Raw genomic sequence first — 15,344 nt, forward strand, 5'->3', positions numbered from 1 at the left:
CAGGGCGCTCCCTTGCAGCGCCCTGGTTGTGCGGATTTTTTCTGTGTTTTTTTTTTTTTTGTTTGTTTGTTTTTCCCACAGTTAGCCCATGACAGAATCATTTTTGTCATGGGCAAAAAGACTGATCAACTTGCTCCATCTTTTATTCTCTCAGACACTCACACACATACACAAACACCAGAAAGGAATATTAACACAGAATACACAGCCTTCATCCTAAGAGTGAATGGGGCCGAACATAATTGTCTCTCACTTCACAGAGCTCAGTCGAGTCTGCTGTACCTGGAATGACTCCCAGGACAGTCACCCAATCAGCTGGGACCACAGTTACCGCGGTAACAGTGAGCAAAGTGAGTTGTGAAATACCCAGTGGCTCAGATAGAGCACCAAGAGAACTGTGACTGTAATGAAGAATGAATACGTTGCTGGTATAAATTTCAGTAGACTTGCAGAATCACTTGATGCATGCTGTGATGCATAATGTTCGCCCTGTCTTTTTTATCTCTGTGTGTGATCTGTGTTTGCTGATGTGGATGTGATCTTTTTTTTTTTTTTTTTTTCTTTTTTTTTTGGTAGGAGACGATGGAGAATGTGAAGAAATGCAAGAACTTCCTTTCTACTTTAATTAAGTTGGCATCCACAGAGAAGCAGTCGGTGGAGACTGCAGCCATTGTGAGAGAACTGGTCAAGGACCTGCTGGTGAGTGACTGGTACATACAGAAGACACATAGCACATGATCAATAAACACAAAATGTCTTTCACACTTGACAGCTCTTTGACTAAGGAATATTGTAAAGTAAGAATTGATTTTAAAGAAATGAATGCGGCTCCGTGGGAGTGCTCATGTCTCATCCTTGTGTGTTTGTACTAGGAGAGCAAACTGGAAGCTGAGGAATTCACCAGCAGACTGTACAAAGAGCTGAACTCCTCACCTCAACCTTACCTCGTGCCTTTTCTCAAGGTATAAAACCCTAGTTTCTGCCATTACTTTAACTGATATGACCTCAGTTTAAAATGCATTTGTGTAAGGATTGTATGTTTTGCAGAGAAGCCTTCCAGCCTTAAGGCAGCTTACTCCTGATGCAGCAGCCTTCATCCAGCAGAGCCAGCTCTCCCAGCCAACCCCAGGTCCAATCTGCTGCATCTCACCCACCCCCAACACTGTGGTCCTGAGCAGCCCAGGCCCTCGCCTCACTACCACACTGAGCAGGCCTCAGCTACAACCAGGCATCAACAAGACAGGGCTGACCTCCTCACTGGTAAACTGACTCTAATGTCGACAGATCTCAGATCAGCTTTAATCTACTCTCAGCTCTAATCTAATCTACAGCTTTGAGTTACCTCTATTTCCCATACTTGTCAGTGTGATGTTGACATGAATCAGTCGTTGAAACTTCACGTTTAGGTTCTGCAGGCTCAGCAGCAGAGAGCAATGTTGAGACCTCAGGTAACTCTGCCAACAACCCCCATGGTGACGCTCAGGAATCAGGCCCCTGGTTGCATCATGCTAGGGCAGCCACAGGTGCAGTTTAAACAACTGCAACCAGGTAAGCATGTACCAGTTCTGTGTCAGCATGTGTGTCCTTCAGTGAGCGGACAATGGTATTTGTTATTATCAGGATTTTGTGTATTTGCTGTTGCTTTATTTGCACATTTTCTGTCTGACAGCTCCTGTGGTGAGGCCAGAGGTGCTTCCATTTTCTAAACAAATCTCTGTTGCTTCCTTGTCACTGGCTCAAAAGAACAAACTGAAGGAAGCAGGAGGCACTTTCAAGTAAGAGCAGAAGTAGCGTTTAAAGATATGAATTAAAACAGTTTGAAATCCAAATGTTATTATAAATATGTTAACCAAGTTCTGTCGGAGCATGTGGTGGTGTCATAAGCTGTATCCGCCACACTTTAAGAGCCACCCTGGGTCCTGGTTAGCAACCATCCAGGCAGAGCCCCAAGCCATCTACCAATGGCATTCCCCTGGACCTTTTCTAGTTGTTTCCATCCTGAACAGCGAGGCACCTGTGCACCAGATCATGCTCACGGAAGCGCATCACATGGCCATAGTATCATAGATGATGTTCCTGCACACTGCAAGTAGAACACCTCATTGGGGTCTCCTGAAGTACTCACTAAAACACAGAACCATTCCAGGTATAACCAAGGAATCTCCAGAGAGACCTAGTACCAAACGCATGCTGTCATCACCTTCAGATCTGGATACCATGTTGTAACATCGGATGCAGCAGGACCCTAAAGCTGGATCTTCTTTCTCTTGCAAAGATATCTAGATCTCCAAACACCTCTGTCTGCTGACCTCATGACTCCATAAGCTCTTCTCAGGTGTGACTTCAACTTAGAAGCTGAGGTCCCAGAGATATGAATGTCACTGCACAGATAAGTCTCTAGAAGTAAGCACTTTCACTGTATTCATTCATCATAATGATAGAGTCCAGGGAGTCATTGACAGCCTGGATCTTAGTCTTGAATCAAGGCAGTTTCAAATCTTGGGCAATCTCAGTCCTCACTCAGCTTCTCAAGTGCTGCAATCAGGGCATGCATTGATTTGGCAAAGAATACAGTATGATCCACGTAGTCAAGGTCAGTGAATGTTTCCTCACTGGCAAAGGAACATGTAAGTATTGAGCAGATTAGGAACCTGTGCACACGACGAACACTGGCAAATGCCATGTTTCAATATGAAGAGGCCTGAGACTCTACTCTGCACAACACACAGTGCACATGTATAAGCCATCTGTGATGTCCTGAAAGTTGTTGCTTATTCCATAAATTTAATGTGCAAACTCTTGTACAGGGTGACAAAAGTCTCCTGAAATTATATGTAATGTCTAATTTAATTAATTTCTAGTTGTTGATATTATGCATCTCATGACTATGAGCAGTGTACCTTTGTGGGTTTATCATCACTCATTTTGTTTGAGTTTGCCATTTGTATCTGTTTACAGAGATGATGATAATGTTAATGATGTGGCCTCCATGGCCGGAGTGAACCTATTGGAGGAAAGCGCTCATATCCTGGCAACCAATTCGGAACTAGTTGGAGCAGTGACACATTCCTGTAAAGATGAGGCATTTCTTTCCCTCGCAATGTTGCAAAGGAGAATGCTGGAGATAGGTAAGACATGGGCACTATTTCACTAAACCGCCTTCCTAAATGCATCCCTTAAAACTGAGTTCTCTTGCTGCTGCTTCTCCAGGTAGGAGGTTTGGGGTGACCGATCTAGATGTTGATGTGGTAAACTATGTCTCCCACGCTACTCAGCATTGGCTACAGGACCTGTTGGAAAGGGTTTCCCTAATGGCCCAGCAGAAGAACTTCAATTTCAAGGTTTGTTTACATGAACAATGGCCATCTAGGAGCTAACAGTCTATGGATTTTGTTGTAGCTGATCACCTGAGTAGGTCATTTCACTGATGAGCATCACTTTGATTTGAGTTGAGGAGTGAAATAAACTGCTGAGGTGAGCATTTGGATTGAAAACATGCAGACTTGGCTGCCGTGTACCCATCCCACGTTTAGTGCCTCATTCTGAAAAGACTCCCTGTATAATTCTCTACCATAAATTTAAGAGTATAAGATGTACTCTTAGGGCCCTATCTTGACAGTGGATGCAAAAACGCTTTGGAAGAGAGCCCAAATCCATTTGGGACATGTATGAACACACATTGCTATTTGAGCTCCAGGAAATGCCAGGGCGAAGCCAGGCACTGTCGACAAAGGGGTTGGATTTACCATGTTCATTTGGCATAGGTGTGGTGTAGTCCAAAAATAACATCAACCAGTCAAGCGTGGCACTTTTCCTTTTAAAGTGGACTTCACCAGCGCACAGCGCTTTGGTGTTGGGAAGGCAGCTAAACTAAAAGGGAGTTCATCAGAGGTAGTTTTTCCTTACTACTGTTGCCTGTGTACTTGCTCTAGGGGTTGGTATGGTTAGACCTTACCTGTGTAAAGTGCCTTGAGGCAGCTTTGTTGTGATTTGGCACTGTGTAAAATTAAATAAATTGCAACTGAAATAAATTGAAATTTAAAGGATTTTTGGTGCGCAAATGAATTAGTGCCAAACTGTCAGAGTAGACAGTAGCCACTAAAGCTCCCTGAAGTGAAGCATTGCAGCATTGTGAGGCTTTTTCACTGAGTTGTTACTCTTATCTATATTCTAATAGCCAAGGGGCCTTTGTGTGTGTGTGTGTGTGCGTGTGTCTATGGTTTTTATCACGCAAAAACCAGGAAGAGCTGGCATTTGCCATTTGGTATGCTTATGTATTTTGGGCCAAGGATGAATGCTGTGAAAATAAAAAGTTGATAGGACAAATATTTTTGGAGAAATTAGCAATTTTAGCTTACCAGTAAACAATGGACATTGTGCTGCAATGGGAGTTCATGGTTTTGAGGTTTTAAATGTTTTTTTTTTTATTGTGGTTCATGTTAGTTTAACAGTGTTGTTAGTGTTATTGTTTTATTGTGTTTTTGTAGCTCAATTGATTTAGTCAGTTAAGTCTCATGTTGCTGTTACCATGAGTGACTTAAGTGTCATGTTAGTACCATGAGTGAAATGTGTAATGTTTTTAATGTCTTCTGTCACCGTCTTTGTCAAATTAAAACCACCTGTTTACAGCAGCTGTGCGTGCATGTGTGCAACTTCAGTCACAAGAGAAACTGTGGACAGCTGATATTTGCCGTTTGGTATGCTTATGTATTTTGGGTCAAAGATGAACGCTGCGAAAACAGAACATTGGATGTTGCTAACTAATTTCTGGACTGCCATGTCATTCCAGCAGGGGGTGGTAAGTAATCTTTATATTAAAAGTGTGTGTGGTGAGTGATTTTATTTAGTAGGTTCAATGTAAGTACATAATATAATTGTAAATATGTTAAAAATACAAAATAATAATATGTATATGATAATATGAACCTAAACAGTTTATAAATACATTGAGACAGTAAATAAACATTTAAAAAATTACATAATTAACAAGAAATAAATGGGTTGAGTTCTTCTTCTAAAAATGGTTGAGGTCTAAGGTTCTAAAACATTCTGGACTGACACGCCATTCCAACTCATTATAGAAACTTTGCTTAATTTATTGCCATCCTTGAAAAATGTCAGCTACCTGTTTTATAAACACTACCCAATCTAGAGCCCATGGATCCCCACGGCCAACACACTAGTTTCAATTAATGTTTGTTTTTCGATTAATTTTTCATCATGCATTTTTCAGAATCTGTGTTACCTGAACAATAGATTTCTGTTTGTGTGCATGACTGAGTTAGAGATGGCAAGTGAGGGAGAAATACCCCCCCATTAAATGTTAAGCTTTGTTCTGCCTTCTCCCACCTTTTTTTGGCCTCCCTGCAGTAGCCACAATGCACCAACATACCAGTATACTGTTACAGGTTGTGCATGTGATCTAAAACTACTTACTGTATGTGAGCTGCATATGAGTTAGTGGTCCTGCAGTAAACCTTCAAACAGGAAAAAAAAACCCTGCAGTATTTTACACGTTTCAAACCTTGGGCTGTGTAAATAAATAAATAAATAACCAGACAAAAAAAACAAACAAAAAACATGTGGTCTGTAACAGCAACTATGCATTATACTGCCATGTTCATACAGTTATATGCAAAATTTTGCGCAGCACTGATGATTTTCAGGATTTTCCTTTATAAATCATTGGTTGTCTGAATCAGAAATTTCAGTTAAATATATCATATAGCAGACAAACACACTGATTTTTGAGAAGTGAAATTAAAGTTTCTAGTATTTACAGGAAGTGTGCAATAATTATTTAAACAAAATTAGGCAGGTGCTTAAATTTGGGCACCCTTGTTATTTTATTGATTTGAATATATTTAGCACTAATTATTGGAACACAGAATTGGTTTGGTAAGCTCATTGACCCTTGACCTCCTTACATAGGTGAATCCAACAACGAGAAAGGGTATATAAGGTGGCCATTTGCAAATGTTTCTCCTCTTTGCATCTCTTCTAATGAGTGGCAACATGGGAGCCTTTAAACACCTCTCAATTGACCTGAAAACAAAGACTGATCAACATCATGGTTTAGGGGAAGGATACAAAAAGCTATCTGAGATTTCAGCTGTCACTTTCCACTGTGAGGAACATAGTGAGGAAATGGAAGACCACAGGCACAGTACTAGTTAAGGCCCGGAGTGGCAGGCCAAGAAAAATCTCAGATGAGCTGAAGCGAAGGATGGTGAGAACAGTCATAGTCAACCCACAGAGCTGCTCCAAAGGCATACAACATGATCTTGCTGCAGATAGTGTCTCTGTGCATTGTTCAACTATACAGCGCACTTTGCACAAAGGGATGCGATAATGCAGAGGAAGCCTTTCCTGCATACACGCCACAAACAGAGTCGCTTGAGGTATGCTAAAGCACATTTGGACAAGTCAGCTTCATTTTGGAATAAGGTGCTGTGGACTGATGAAACTAAAATTGAGTTATTTGGACATAACAAGGGGCGGTGTGCATGGCAGAAAAAGAACACAGCATTCCAAGAAAAACGCTTGCTACAGTAAAATTTGGAGGTGGTTCCATCATGCTGTGGGGCTGTGTGGCCAGTGCAGGTACTGGGAATCTTGTTAAAGTTGAGGGTCACATGGATTCTAGTCAATATCATCAGATTCTTGAGAACAATGTTCATGAATCAGTGACAAAGTTGAAGTTGTGCCGGGGCTGGATCTGTCAACAAGACAACTACCCTAAACACTGTATAAAATCTACTCAGGCATTCATGCAGAGGAACAAGTACAACGTTCTGGAATGGCCGTCTCAGTCCCCAGACCTGAATATTATTGAAAATCTGTGGTGTGATTTTAAGCGGGCTGTCCATGCTCGGAAACCAACAAACCTTAGATGTTTTGTAAAGAAGAATGGTCCAAAAAACAATGAAGGCATCTCACGTAAGCATGTCAGCTCCAGCTGTAGCTGCAGCCTGAAGCTGCATTGGCAGTACACACAGTGCTAAATATAGCATTTGCAAAAAACACTCCATATTACACAACAAGTGTAATATGGAGTGTAGCAACCCCTGATGTAGCGACATTATACCTGGCCAATGATATGATTCATAAAAACTGTGGAAAACAAGGTTTATAAGATGCAGAAAATATTTCTCCAGAAATTTGCAATGCCAGGATTTCAACAATTGGTAGAAATAATGTAACCAATACATATGTATGTCTCTTTAGATAGAGACATACATACATACAGATAGAGTCTCTATATATGTACGTGTATATTGTTTGAATTAATAGTTGAAATGCTGGCAGCACAAATTTGTGGAGGGTCTGATTATATTCCATATTCCAGTTTGCATACATCATCACTAATCAGTCAAGGCTGTGGGTTCTTTGAACATATTAATTATAAGCTGACAACAAAGGTTTACTTTATATCCACCATGCATTTTCTTTGAATCATATATTTTAAATAGAAATTGGAATATAAAATGTCAAGATTGTATGTGACAAAAACAAAATGAACAACAACAAATAAAACTTAAAATTTTTCAAGTGACCATACCTCTTGGTGTTATCGGTATACCACAGAGTAAAATAGTGAATTATGTTGCAGAAAGGTCTAATCCAGTGTTTTGATGTGGTTAAAAAAACACATCAGATTTCATATTGTCTTAACTTTTATTATTTCACTTTTTGTACAGTATCCAACATGCCAGTCTGTTACACACAAGTTGCATCTAAAAATTATCTACAAAGATCCTTTGCTTTTTCGACAATATTTCTGCCAAAATCAATAGTTCCATCTTAAATGTGTGTGACATTTTTAAGAGTTTGCTTTGCAAAACAGTCAGAATGAATGGATGAAGAAAGAATATCATAAGGGTGAGCAGTGGAGCAGCCACTCTTTTGAGCTGGGTGGCTAGGGCTTTTTGAACCAGCGTTTATTTTGGGATGGGATTTATGCAATAGCCTGGTGTAATTAAAACAAACAAACAAACAAAAACAAACAAAAAAGCTTCTTTTAGGTTTTGTTTCTTTAATTGTGGAAGACAGTTTGATTATACTGTTCAGTAATTTGCAAAATAATCTTAAATATCCAGCATGACAAAGAATTGTTAAGGTTGTGATCATGCCTCGGGACCACCGATCCCCACCATTGTATTTGTGTTCAGACAACTTTATTGATCCTAAATAGGACATTTAATTTGCAGCTCACCCTGCCCACAATCACATCACAGCATTCAGTGTTGTGTGTCAAGGCCAAAGAGGTTATATATGAGAACTAGAGAACGCACTTGCACTGAGCCGTGTGCCGGCAAGGAGGCATGATCGCCATTTTAATTCTGGGCAAGTTAGTTATTTGCATGCATAGAAGTTCAAGAAATAGGTGGAATATGCCGGAAAGCTGCGCATGTTGGCAAAGCCACAAACGGAGGAACAAGGGAGACAATATTTCCTTCCATAAGTAAGTGGTTTTGGTTCTTCTTGTCACTTTGTCCGTGATATTTGGATGATAAACAGCTGTATGTTTCCTGCCGTACCTGTGTCACCCGATGACACGGACCATTAACTCTTCACTTATGTCTAGTTGATATTTTCCACTGCTAGACCAGTGATTTTCAACCTTTTTTGAGCCACGACACCCTTTTATATTTGCAAAATCCTGCGGCACACCACCAGTCAAAATAATATTATAATTCTATTACCTCTGGTTTTGCGCAAAACCCAATTATCGCAATAGAAAATCGATACAGAAAACACCGCATTTCGAAAATCCTCAAGCATTTTGCGCTCTGATCTCAAGTAGGGCTGTCATGATTAGGAATTTCTGGAGACGATTAGTTGTCAGACAAAAAATTGTGATTGACAAATATATTGTCTATTTTTTTCTTTTTTTTTTCCCCTTCTTTATATTTTACTATTGTAGTATAATTACACAACTCTGGAAGAACGTTTGGCTTATGTGAGTGGAGAAACTGGGAATAGTGCAACATTTTTATTTTTATCTTCATTTTACATACAGTCCCAACTTTTTCTGAATTGTGGTTGTTTCTGTTGCATTTCTGAAATTGTTTCTCCTTATCAGTCACATTTTGTGCTTAAACACTGCATTAAGCCCATATTGAACAAATAAATACCTTTGGAAAGTAACAGCTGTTGAAGTTTAGAGTTCTCACCTGCTTTTTGTGATCTGTGCATCTGAACATCACCACAGCTTCTCCATGTCAGGGTTTTTTTTTTTTGTGGCTCAATTCATTCATATATTCTCATTTTTTAAATGTTTTTAAAGATATTTGACCGTTTATTTCATCTCATGATCTCGTAAATTCAGCATACGACGCGCACATGGTGTGAACAGGACGGTAACGGCAGAATCACACCTTTAGAGAAAGTTCAGAGAGAAGTAAAAGCAGCTTCATGTTTTGGTTTTGTTAACATGTTTACTCGGGTTAAAATCCTCTCTCTGCTCCGCGCTCGCTGCGCACTGATGGTTCTCAGACTGTAACATGTCGCGCTTGCATTCAGGAATCTCCCTCACGCACCCCCTCCCTCGCAGTCTGCAGCCTGTTGACTTCGCGCGCACACACACACACACACACACACACACACCGACAGCTCCGCATTTTACGGCTTTTGAAGAAGACGGCCACTGTTTTAATCGGCCGTCTTCCAAACGGCAGGACGGATCGTTCTTCAGCCTCCATGTTATTGTCCCGCCTTGAGACGAGAGCGAGGCTGCAGCACAATGACGTCAGATTCTGAGTCGTTTTATGCTTTGTGGATAAAATAAATAATTCACGGTAATCGCGAATATGAAAAATAATCGCAATTGACAAATATTGTAATAATTGTGACAGCCCTAATCTCAAGTGTTTTTTTTAGACGTGTCGACACTTTTATTCACAATAATCTGCCACTCTAATATTCACGGAGCGCAGAGGCTGCCTTCAGCGAACCCAGTTGTGAGCGAGAAGGCCCAAGTCTGACCACGGTGACATCAACGGAGGTCAGGCCGCCTTCCGCACACACCTCCACAGCCAACGCGGTTTCTCCTTCCCCAGCGGAGTCATGCTCTGTGAGCAGCTGAGATTCACGCTGTAGTCAGCAACCCGTAACCATGGAGACGCACAACGCTATGTGCGCAAGTTTGTCTATTATACTATAGTACAGCGCTTTGCTGCCATCTACTGGAATAAAAGAGCATTACATCATCTGCCACACTATTACAGCACATACACCCGATAATGGTGATATTTGATAATTGCCCACGGCACCCCTGACGATTGATCATGGCAGCCTAAGGTGCCGCGGCACCCCGGTTGAGAATCACTAATGTCTAGTTAAAATACTTGTTGTTAGTGATTAAAATTGTTCGACAAGACTGGGGATTTTTTTGTTTTAATTTGCACCTTAAAATAATGAGATTATATTGACCCGCGCTGTGCCGCTCACAGTCACACCCACACATAGAGATGTGTACCCACACCACTGACTTCATGTATCAGGACTCTGAGGAAGCTGTGACTCTCACATCGAAACGTTAGTCCCATTGTACATTTTTGCTTTCAGCACCTTATTAAATTTGCTGGCACTTATTTCTGTGTTGCACCAGTTATTTTTCTCTTTTACAAATTAGCCCTATCTGGTTGCACCAGATTTGTTTGTGCTATACAGAAGCACGGTGAACTCTTTGTTTTTGTTCATGAATGAAACTTGGTCAATAAAGGATAACTGTGTAAAAATATAATATATACGAGGTCTATTAGATAATAAACCAACCCTTTTATTTATTTTTTTTTAACTATATGGATTTGAATGACGTGCGATTGCACCAATCATGCTTGAACCCTCGTGCGCATGCGTGAGTTTTTTCACGCGTCAGTGACGTCATTTCCCTGTGGGCAGGCCTTGAATTCCTTTGTTTCACACGCTGCTCGAGACGGCGCGCGTTGCTTTATCAAAAATTTTTCTGGACCTGTGAGGAATATCCGAGTGGACACTATTCGAGAAATTAAGCTGGTTTTCGGTGAAAAGTTTAACGGCTGATGAGAGATTATGGGGTGTTTCTGTCGCTGTAAGGACTTCCCACGGAGCGGGACGTCGTGCAGCGCTTCCAGGCACCGTCGTCGGCCTGTTTCGAGCTGAAAACATCCTAATTTAAGGCTTAATTCACCCAGGACGTCGTGAGAGAACAGAGAAGATTCAGAAGAGGCCGGCATGAGGACTTTATGCGGACATTCCACAGTTTAAGGACATTTTTTAATGAAAGACGTGCGCGTAAATTCGCAGAGTCGTCACGGAAACGACTCGGCGAATCTGTGTGCGCCGCGACAGGAAAAACACCTCTGTGTTGAAAACCATTTGTAAAATTCAGGTGGCTTTTGATGGCTTTCAACAAGTGAGTAACTGAGAAATTGTTTTACATCTTGGGCATGTTCCAACTTGCCCGTTAAGGTTTCCAACGGAGGTGTTTTTACTGTCGCGACCCCCTGCGGTCGGGTCCGGTCCGACATGCGACTCTGCCCGCACGTTCTTTCATTACAAAATGTCCGTTAACAATGGAATGTCCGAATAAACTCCTCATGCCGACTTCTTCTGAAAGTTCTCTGTTCTCTGACGACTTACTGGGTCAACAGAGCCTGAAATGTGGAAGTTTTCAACTTGAAATGGCGAGACGCTGCCGCCTCGAAGCGCAGATCGCCGTCAGGTGCCGTGGTCCGTCCTTACGGCGACACTACCAGACCAAAATCTCTCATCAGCCGTTAAAATTTTTACCGAAAACCAGCTGAATTTATCGAATGGTGTCTACTCAGTTGTGCCTTACAGTTTTGAAAAAATTTTGATCAAAGAAAGCAGCAGTCTCTGAGCCATTCCTAAACAATGAAAAAATCGACGAGAGGGTGGGCCACTCCTCACTCAAAGACTGCCCACAGGCGAATGACGTAACTGATAGGCGTGAAAAAACTCTTGCATGCCCACGAGGGTTCAAGCATGTCTGATGTAATCACACGTGATTCAAATCCATATGGTTTTTGAAAAAAATAATAAGGTCAGATACTTTTCTAATAGACCTCGTATATAAATGTAATGGTTTTAGGAGCCGCACTGCGTTGAACACAGCAGCAGCTGCAGGACGCCTCAGCTCAGCAGCTTGAACAGCGCAGATCCGTGTAACTTTCAACACGAATATTTTGGAAAGTGTGTGTGTCAGAGTAAGTTTAACACTTTCCTGACATAATTTAATGTAAATTAATTTTACTGGCTCGATATCCAGGTCAAAATAGCATTTTAACACGTATTTTGCGAGCATTTTTCTTAGTGTGTTCAGTCGCGAATCTCCATTGAAAATGCATTAACATCCGGGAACTTCATCAATATTTTGCCCGGTTAGGAGACGTCATGTTGCTGTCCATGAAGGGATGTTTTCGTTTAGTGTGCAGCATTGGGAGTGCGTTCTCTAGTTCTCATATATAACCTCTTTTGTCAAGGCACAGATCAGACAACAATTTGTTGTATAAATGTTTAATCTTGTTATTCTTATTGACTTCTACTTATTTATTTTAAGTAGCCTGATAGCAAAGGGAATAAAATAAAAGATTTGGAGTATCTGTTAGTTCTGCTTGAGGGTACATACAGTATTAACTGTGGCCTGAAGGTATCACCTTGAATTCTGAAGACAAAACATGAGCTGGGTGGCTCATCATATTCTTAGCCTTCTTTTTCACCTGTTTCTCCCAAAGGGAACACACGTGTCTGCCTGACTCCAGTGAGCTTGGAGTAGACCATACCAGTGCCTATACAGCCTGTCCGTAATGGGTAATACATTAACCCAACAGATTAAAGAGAATGTTAAAAACCTTTGATAAATGAGCAAATTGATACTGATATGATTTTATTTATGTTGTATGGCTGGGGGGCCTGGCTGCCTTTTTGTTTCTGTCTTTTGTTTTTCCTTCCAGGTGGCTTGCATTTGGGACTGAGTGGCTGTGTTGCTGAGGTTATCAGGACCTCACCCTGATCACCTGCGGCTCGTCAGGACTCACAGCTGAGGTGCATCTATATGGATTGGAACATGGTGGCATTTAAGACTGGAGTATACAGTGTGTATTTGCCAGAGACTCGACCTTGTGACCAGACGGGTGAGATCGTCGTCTCGGGAGCCATCTCATCATCAGTGGATGCAGAGAACGTCCAGGGTTTGATGCACGGTCTGTGAAAGAGGAGGGGGTGAGGTCTCACGCTCGTCAGCACACTTCCTGAGGTACGTTAGATTTTGTGACTAACATTTATACAGTCAGTAAATGTGGTGTCCCTCACACCTTTTTATATTGAGCTGTATGTTAGTCATGTATCGGCTTCCACTGCAATGGAGTTTTGTGAACTGGATGTTCCATGCCTGCAGGTTGGGAAGCTGATTAGTAATCAAGCCAGGAAGTGTTTGCTGTTTGTACACCTTTAAGTGTTCTCTCTGTGTGTAGAGTGTGGACTCACATAATGGTTCCTTCTTTCACAGACTCGGTTTGTTGCGGCCACCTGGGGGGTGTCGGCGGGGTCCTTGGGTCCGAACAGCTTCTGGCTCCGGACCGTTAGCGCTGCTGGGAGCGCACCACGCCAGACCGCACTTTCTTTTGTTATTTTTTGTATCACTGTTATGTATTAAATTCAGTTAGCCTTTGTACCGTGCTCTGCTTATTTCATACTGGGTCCTTCAAACGCTGGTCGGTTCTCCGAGCTGCGTCCGACACATAACAGTAGTCTCTGGCCAAACATCACGGACCCAGCGGTAGCAGAGACGGTAACGCGCCGGGAAGGCGGCAGCAGACGTTCAGTAGTTATCCGGATCAGTTGCGGGTGCTCTCCGCCCGGATGGTGCGTGTTTGAGACCCATTACTGAATACTGATTTGTGCTCTCTTGCAGCCGTGTTCCTGTGTTTGTGCCTTATCCGTGGGTCGTGGTGGAGTGTGACTGGCGACGGCTTCGCGTCACGCTCCGACCGGATAAGAGGTTTAAACGGGAGCTGCAAGAGTGTGTCTGTAATGGGTGCACGCGCATGGCGGAGCTCTGTGGCACGGGTCGCTGAGCTTCCTGTGTTACAGTTGTAGCCCCGTTTCCCCGGATAAAGATAACTACTGCGTCTGTTGTATCAGCTCCGGCGTTATTTAGTTGAGTACATTTTGGTTGTGTGTTGCACACAGCTGCGCACGGAGATGCAGCTCGTTTGTTTTTTGTCACCAAAGGGGGTTTTTCATTTTTAGCACTTTGGCTCCCTCTTTTGGTGACTGAGTCACATTACCGTCAAGCTCTTAAGTTGGAACAGGTGTGTTCCATTTGTTGGAGCTTGACGGTATAAATCACTTATTTGTTTTGTGTTAGTTCATTTTGTGTGGGTGTTTTTTGAGTTGGTTTTTGTGTGGGATTTTATTTTTTGTTTTTCACTATTTAGTGTCTGTGGTCGTGACCCTGCAGTTCTGCCAAAAGAAAAAAAAAAAGGACCCGAGCAACCTTATGTCAGTCTGTTAGTCTTTCTTTTTGTTTTTTTCAGTTTCACCTCCCAGGGTTTGATGGGACGGTCCCCTGGGGGGTCATGGGGGGGGGTATTTGGGTTGTTGTTTTTTCTTTCTTTTTTTTTGTTTTGTTTTTTGTTATGCCCTCTCTTCTCCTCTGACTCCAGCCGTGTGAGCCGTAGTGTCGGCGTTGCTGGAGTGGTGCAGTTAGGTTGTGCTGGGCGTTTCCCAGGTAACCTCTGCACCCGGGAGGGGAGGGGGGGGTTTGGGGTATTTTCTTTTTGTTCCCTCTCTTCTCCTCTGGCTCCAGCCGTGTGAGCCGTAGTGTCGGCGTTGCTGGAGTGGTGCAGTGTGGTTATGCTGGGCGTTTCCCAGGTAACCTCTGCACCTGGGGGGGGGGGGGGTGTTTTCCCCCCAGTTTCCGCCCTCAGGATTTGACTGTGGTGTCCTCTGGGGGGGAAAGGGCTGTGGGTCCATCTAGCCATAGACGGCCGGGGCTGGGTCCGTTGGTCGTGAGGGGAGGCGTCTCCTGGGGTTGACGAGTGGTCCTCTGGGAGGCGCTGGAAGTCCCCGTGGGTGACGTTGGATCCCAGAGGGACCTCGGCTGTGGTTATTACTCCTGGAGCTGGCGGGAAGTCCTCTGGAGGGTGTTGGTCCCTACATGTCGTTTGGGGGGGGGGGTGTTTTAGTTTTATTTGTAAGCTTAAGTTTGGGGTTTTTCTTTTCTTCTCATCCCGGGGTTTGATAGGACGGTCCCCTGGGGAGGGGGGGGGGGGGTGGTTTGGTTGTTTGTGTTTGTCTTTTTTTGTTTTATGACTAATGACCGCACATGGTTGGAT

The 15,344-nt window shown here is 42.7% G+C and overlaps 1 protein-coding gene across 2 annotated transcripts in view; it reads left to right on the plus strand.

The window, feature by feature from the left end:
- Window positions 1–15,344, plus strand: part of LOC117507380 (transcription initiation factor TFIID subunit 4-like) — a 52,264-nt gene that overhangs the window by 13,922 nt on the left and 22,998 nt on the right. The window contains exons 4-11 of one of the 2 annotated variants that reach the window (XM_034167230.1): window positions 261–350; window positions 577–699; window positions 873–962; window positions 1,048–1,260; window positions 1,407–1,548; window positions 1,670–1,775; window positions 2,959–3,128; window positions 3,211–3,341. In XM_034167230.1, the coding sequence (XP_034023121.1) occupies window positions 261–350; window positions 577–699; window positions 873–962; window positions 1,048–1,260; window positions 1,407–1,548; window positions 1,670–1,775; window positions 2,959–3,128; window positions 3,211–3,341 (1,065 nt within the window). Of the gene's footprint in view, window positions 1–260; window positions 351–576; window positions 700–872; window positions 963–1,047; window positions 1,261–1,406; window positions 1,549–1,664; window positions 1,776–2,958; window positions 3,129–3,210; window positions 3,342–15,344 lie in introns of both variants that reach the window. The other variant, XM_034167229.1, reaches the window with a different exon arrangement.

This window comes from Thalassophryne amazonica, chromosome 3, assembly GCF_902500255.1.
Source record: "Thalassophryne amazonica chromosome 3, fThaAma1.1, whole genome shotgun sequence".
Lineage (NCBI taxonomy): Eukaryota > Metazoa > Chordata > Actinopteri > Batrachoidiformes > Batrachoididae > Thalassophryne > Thalassophryne amazonica.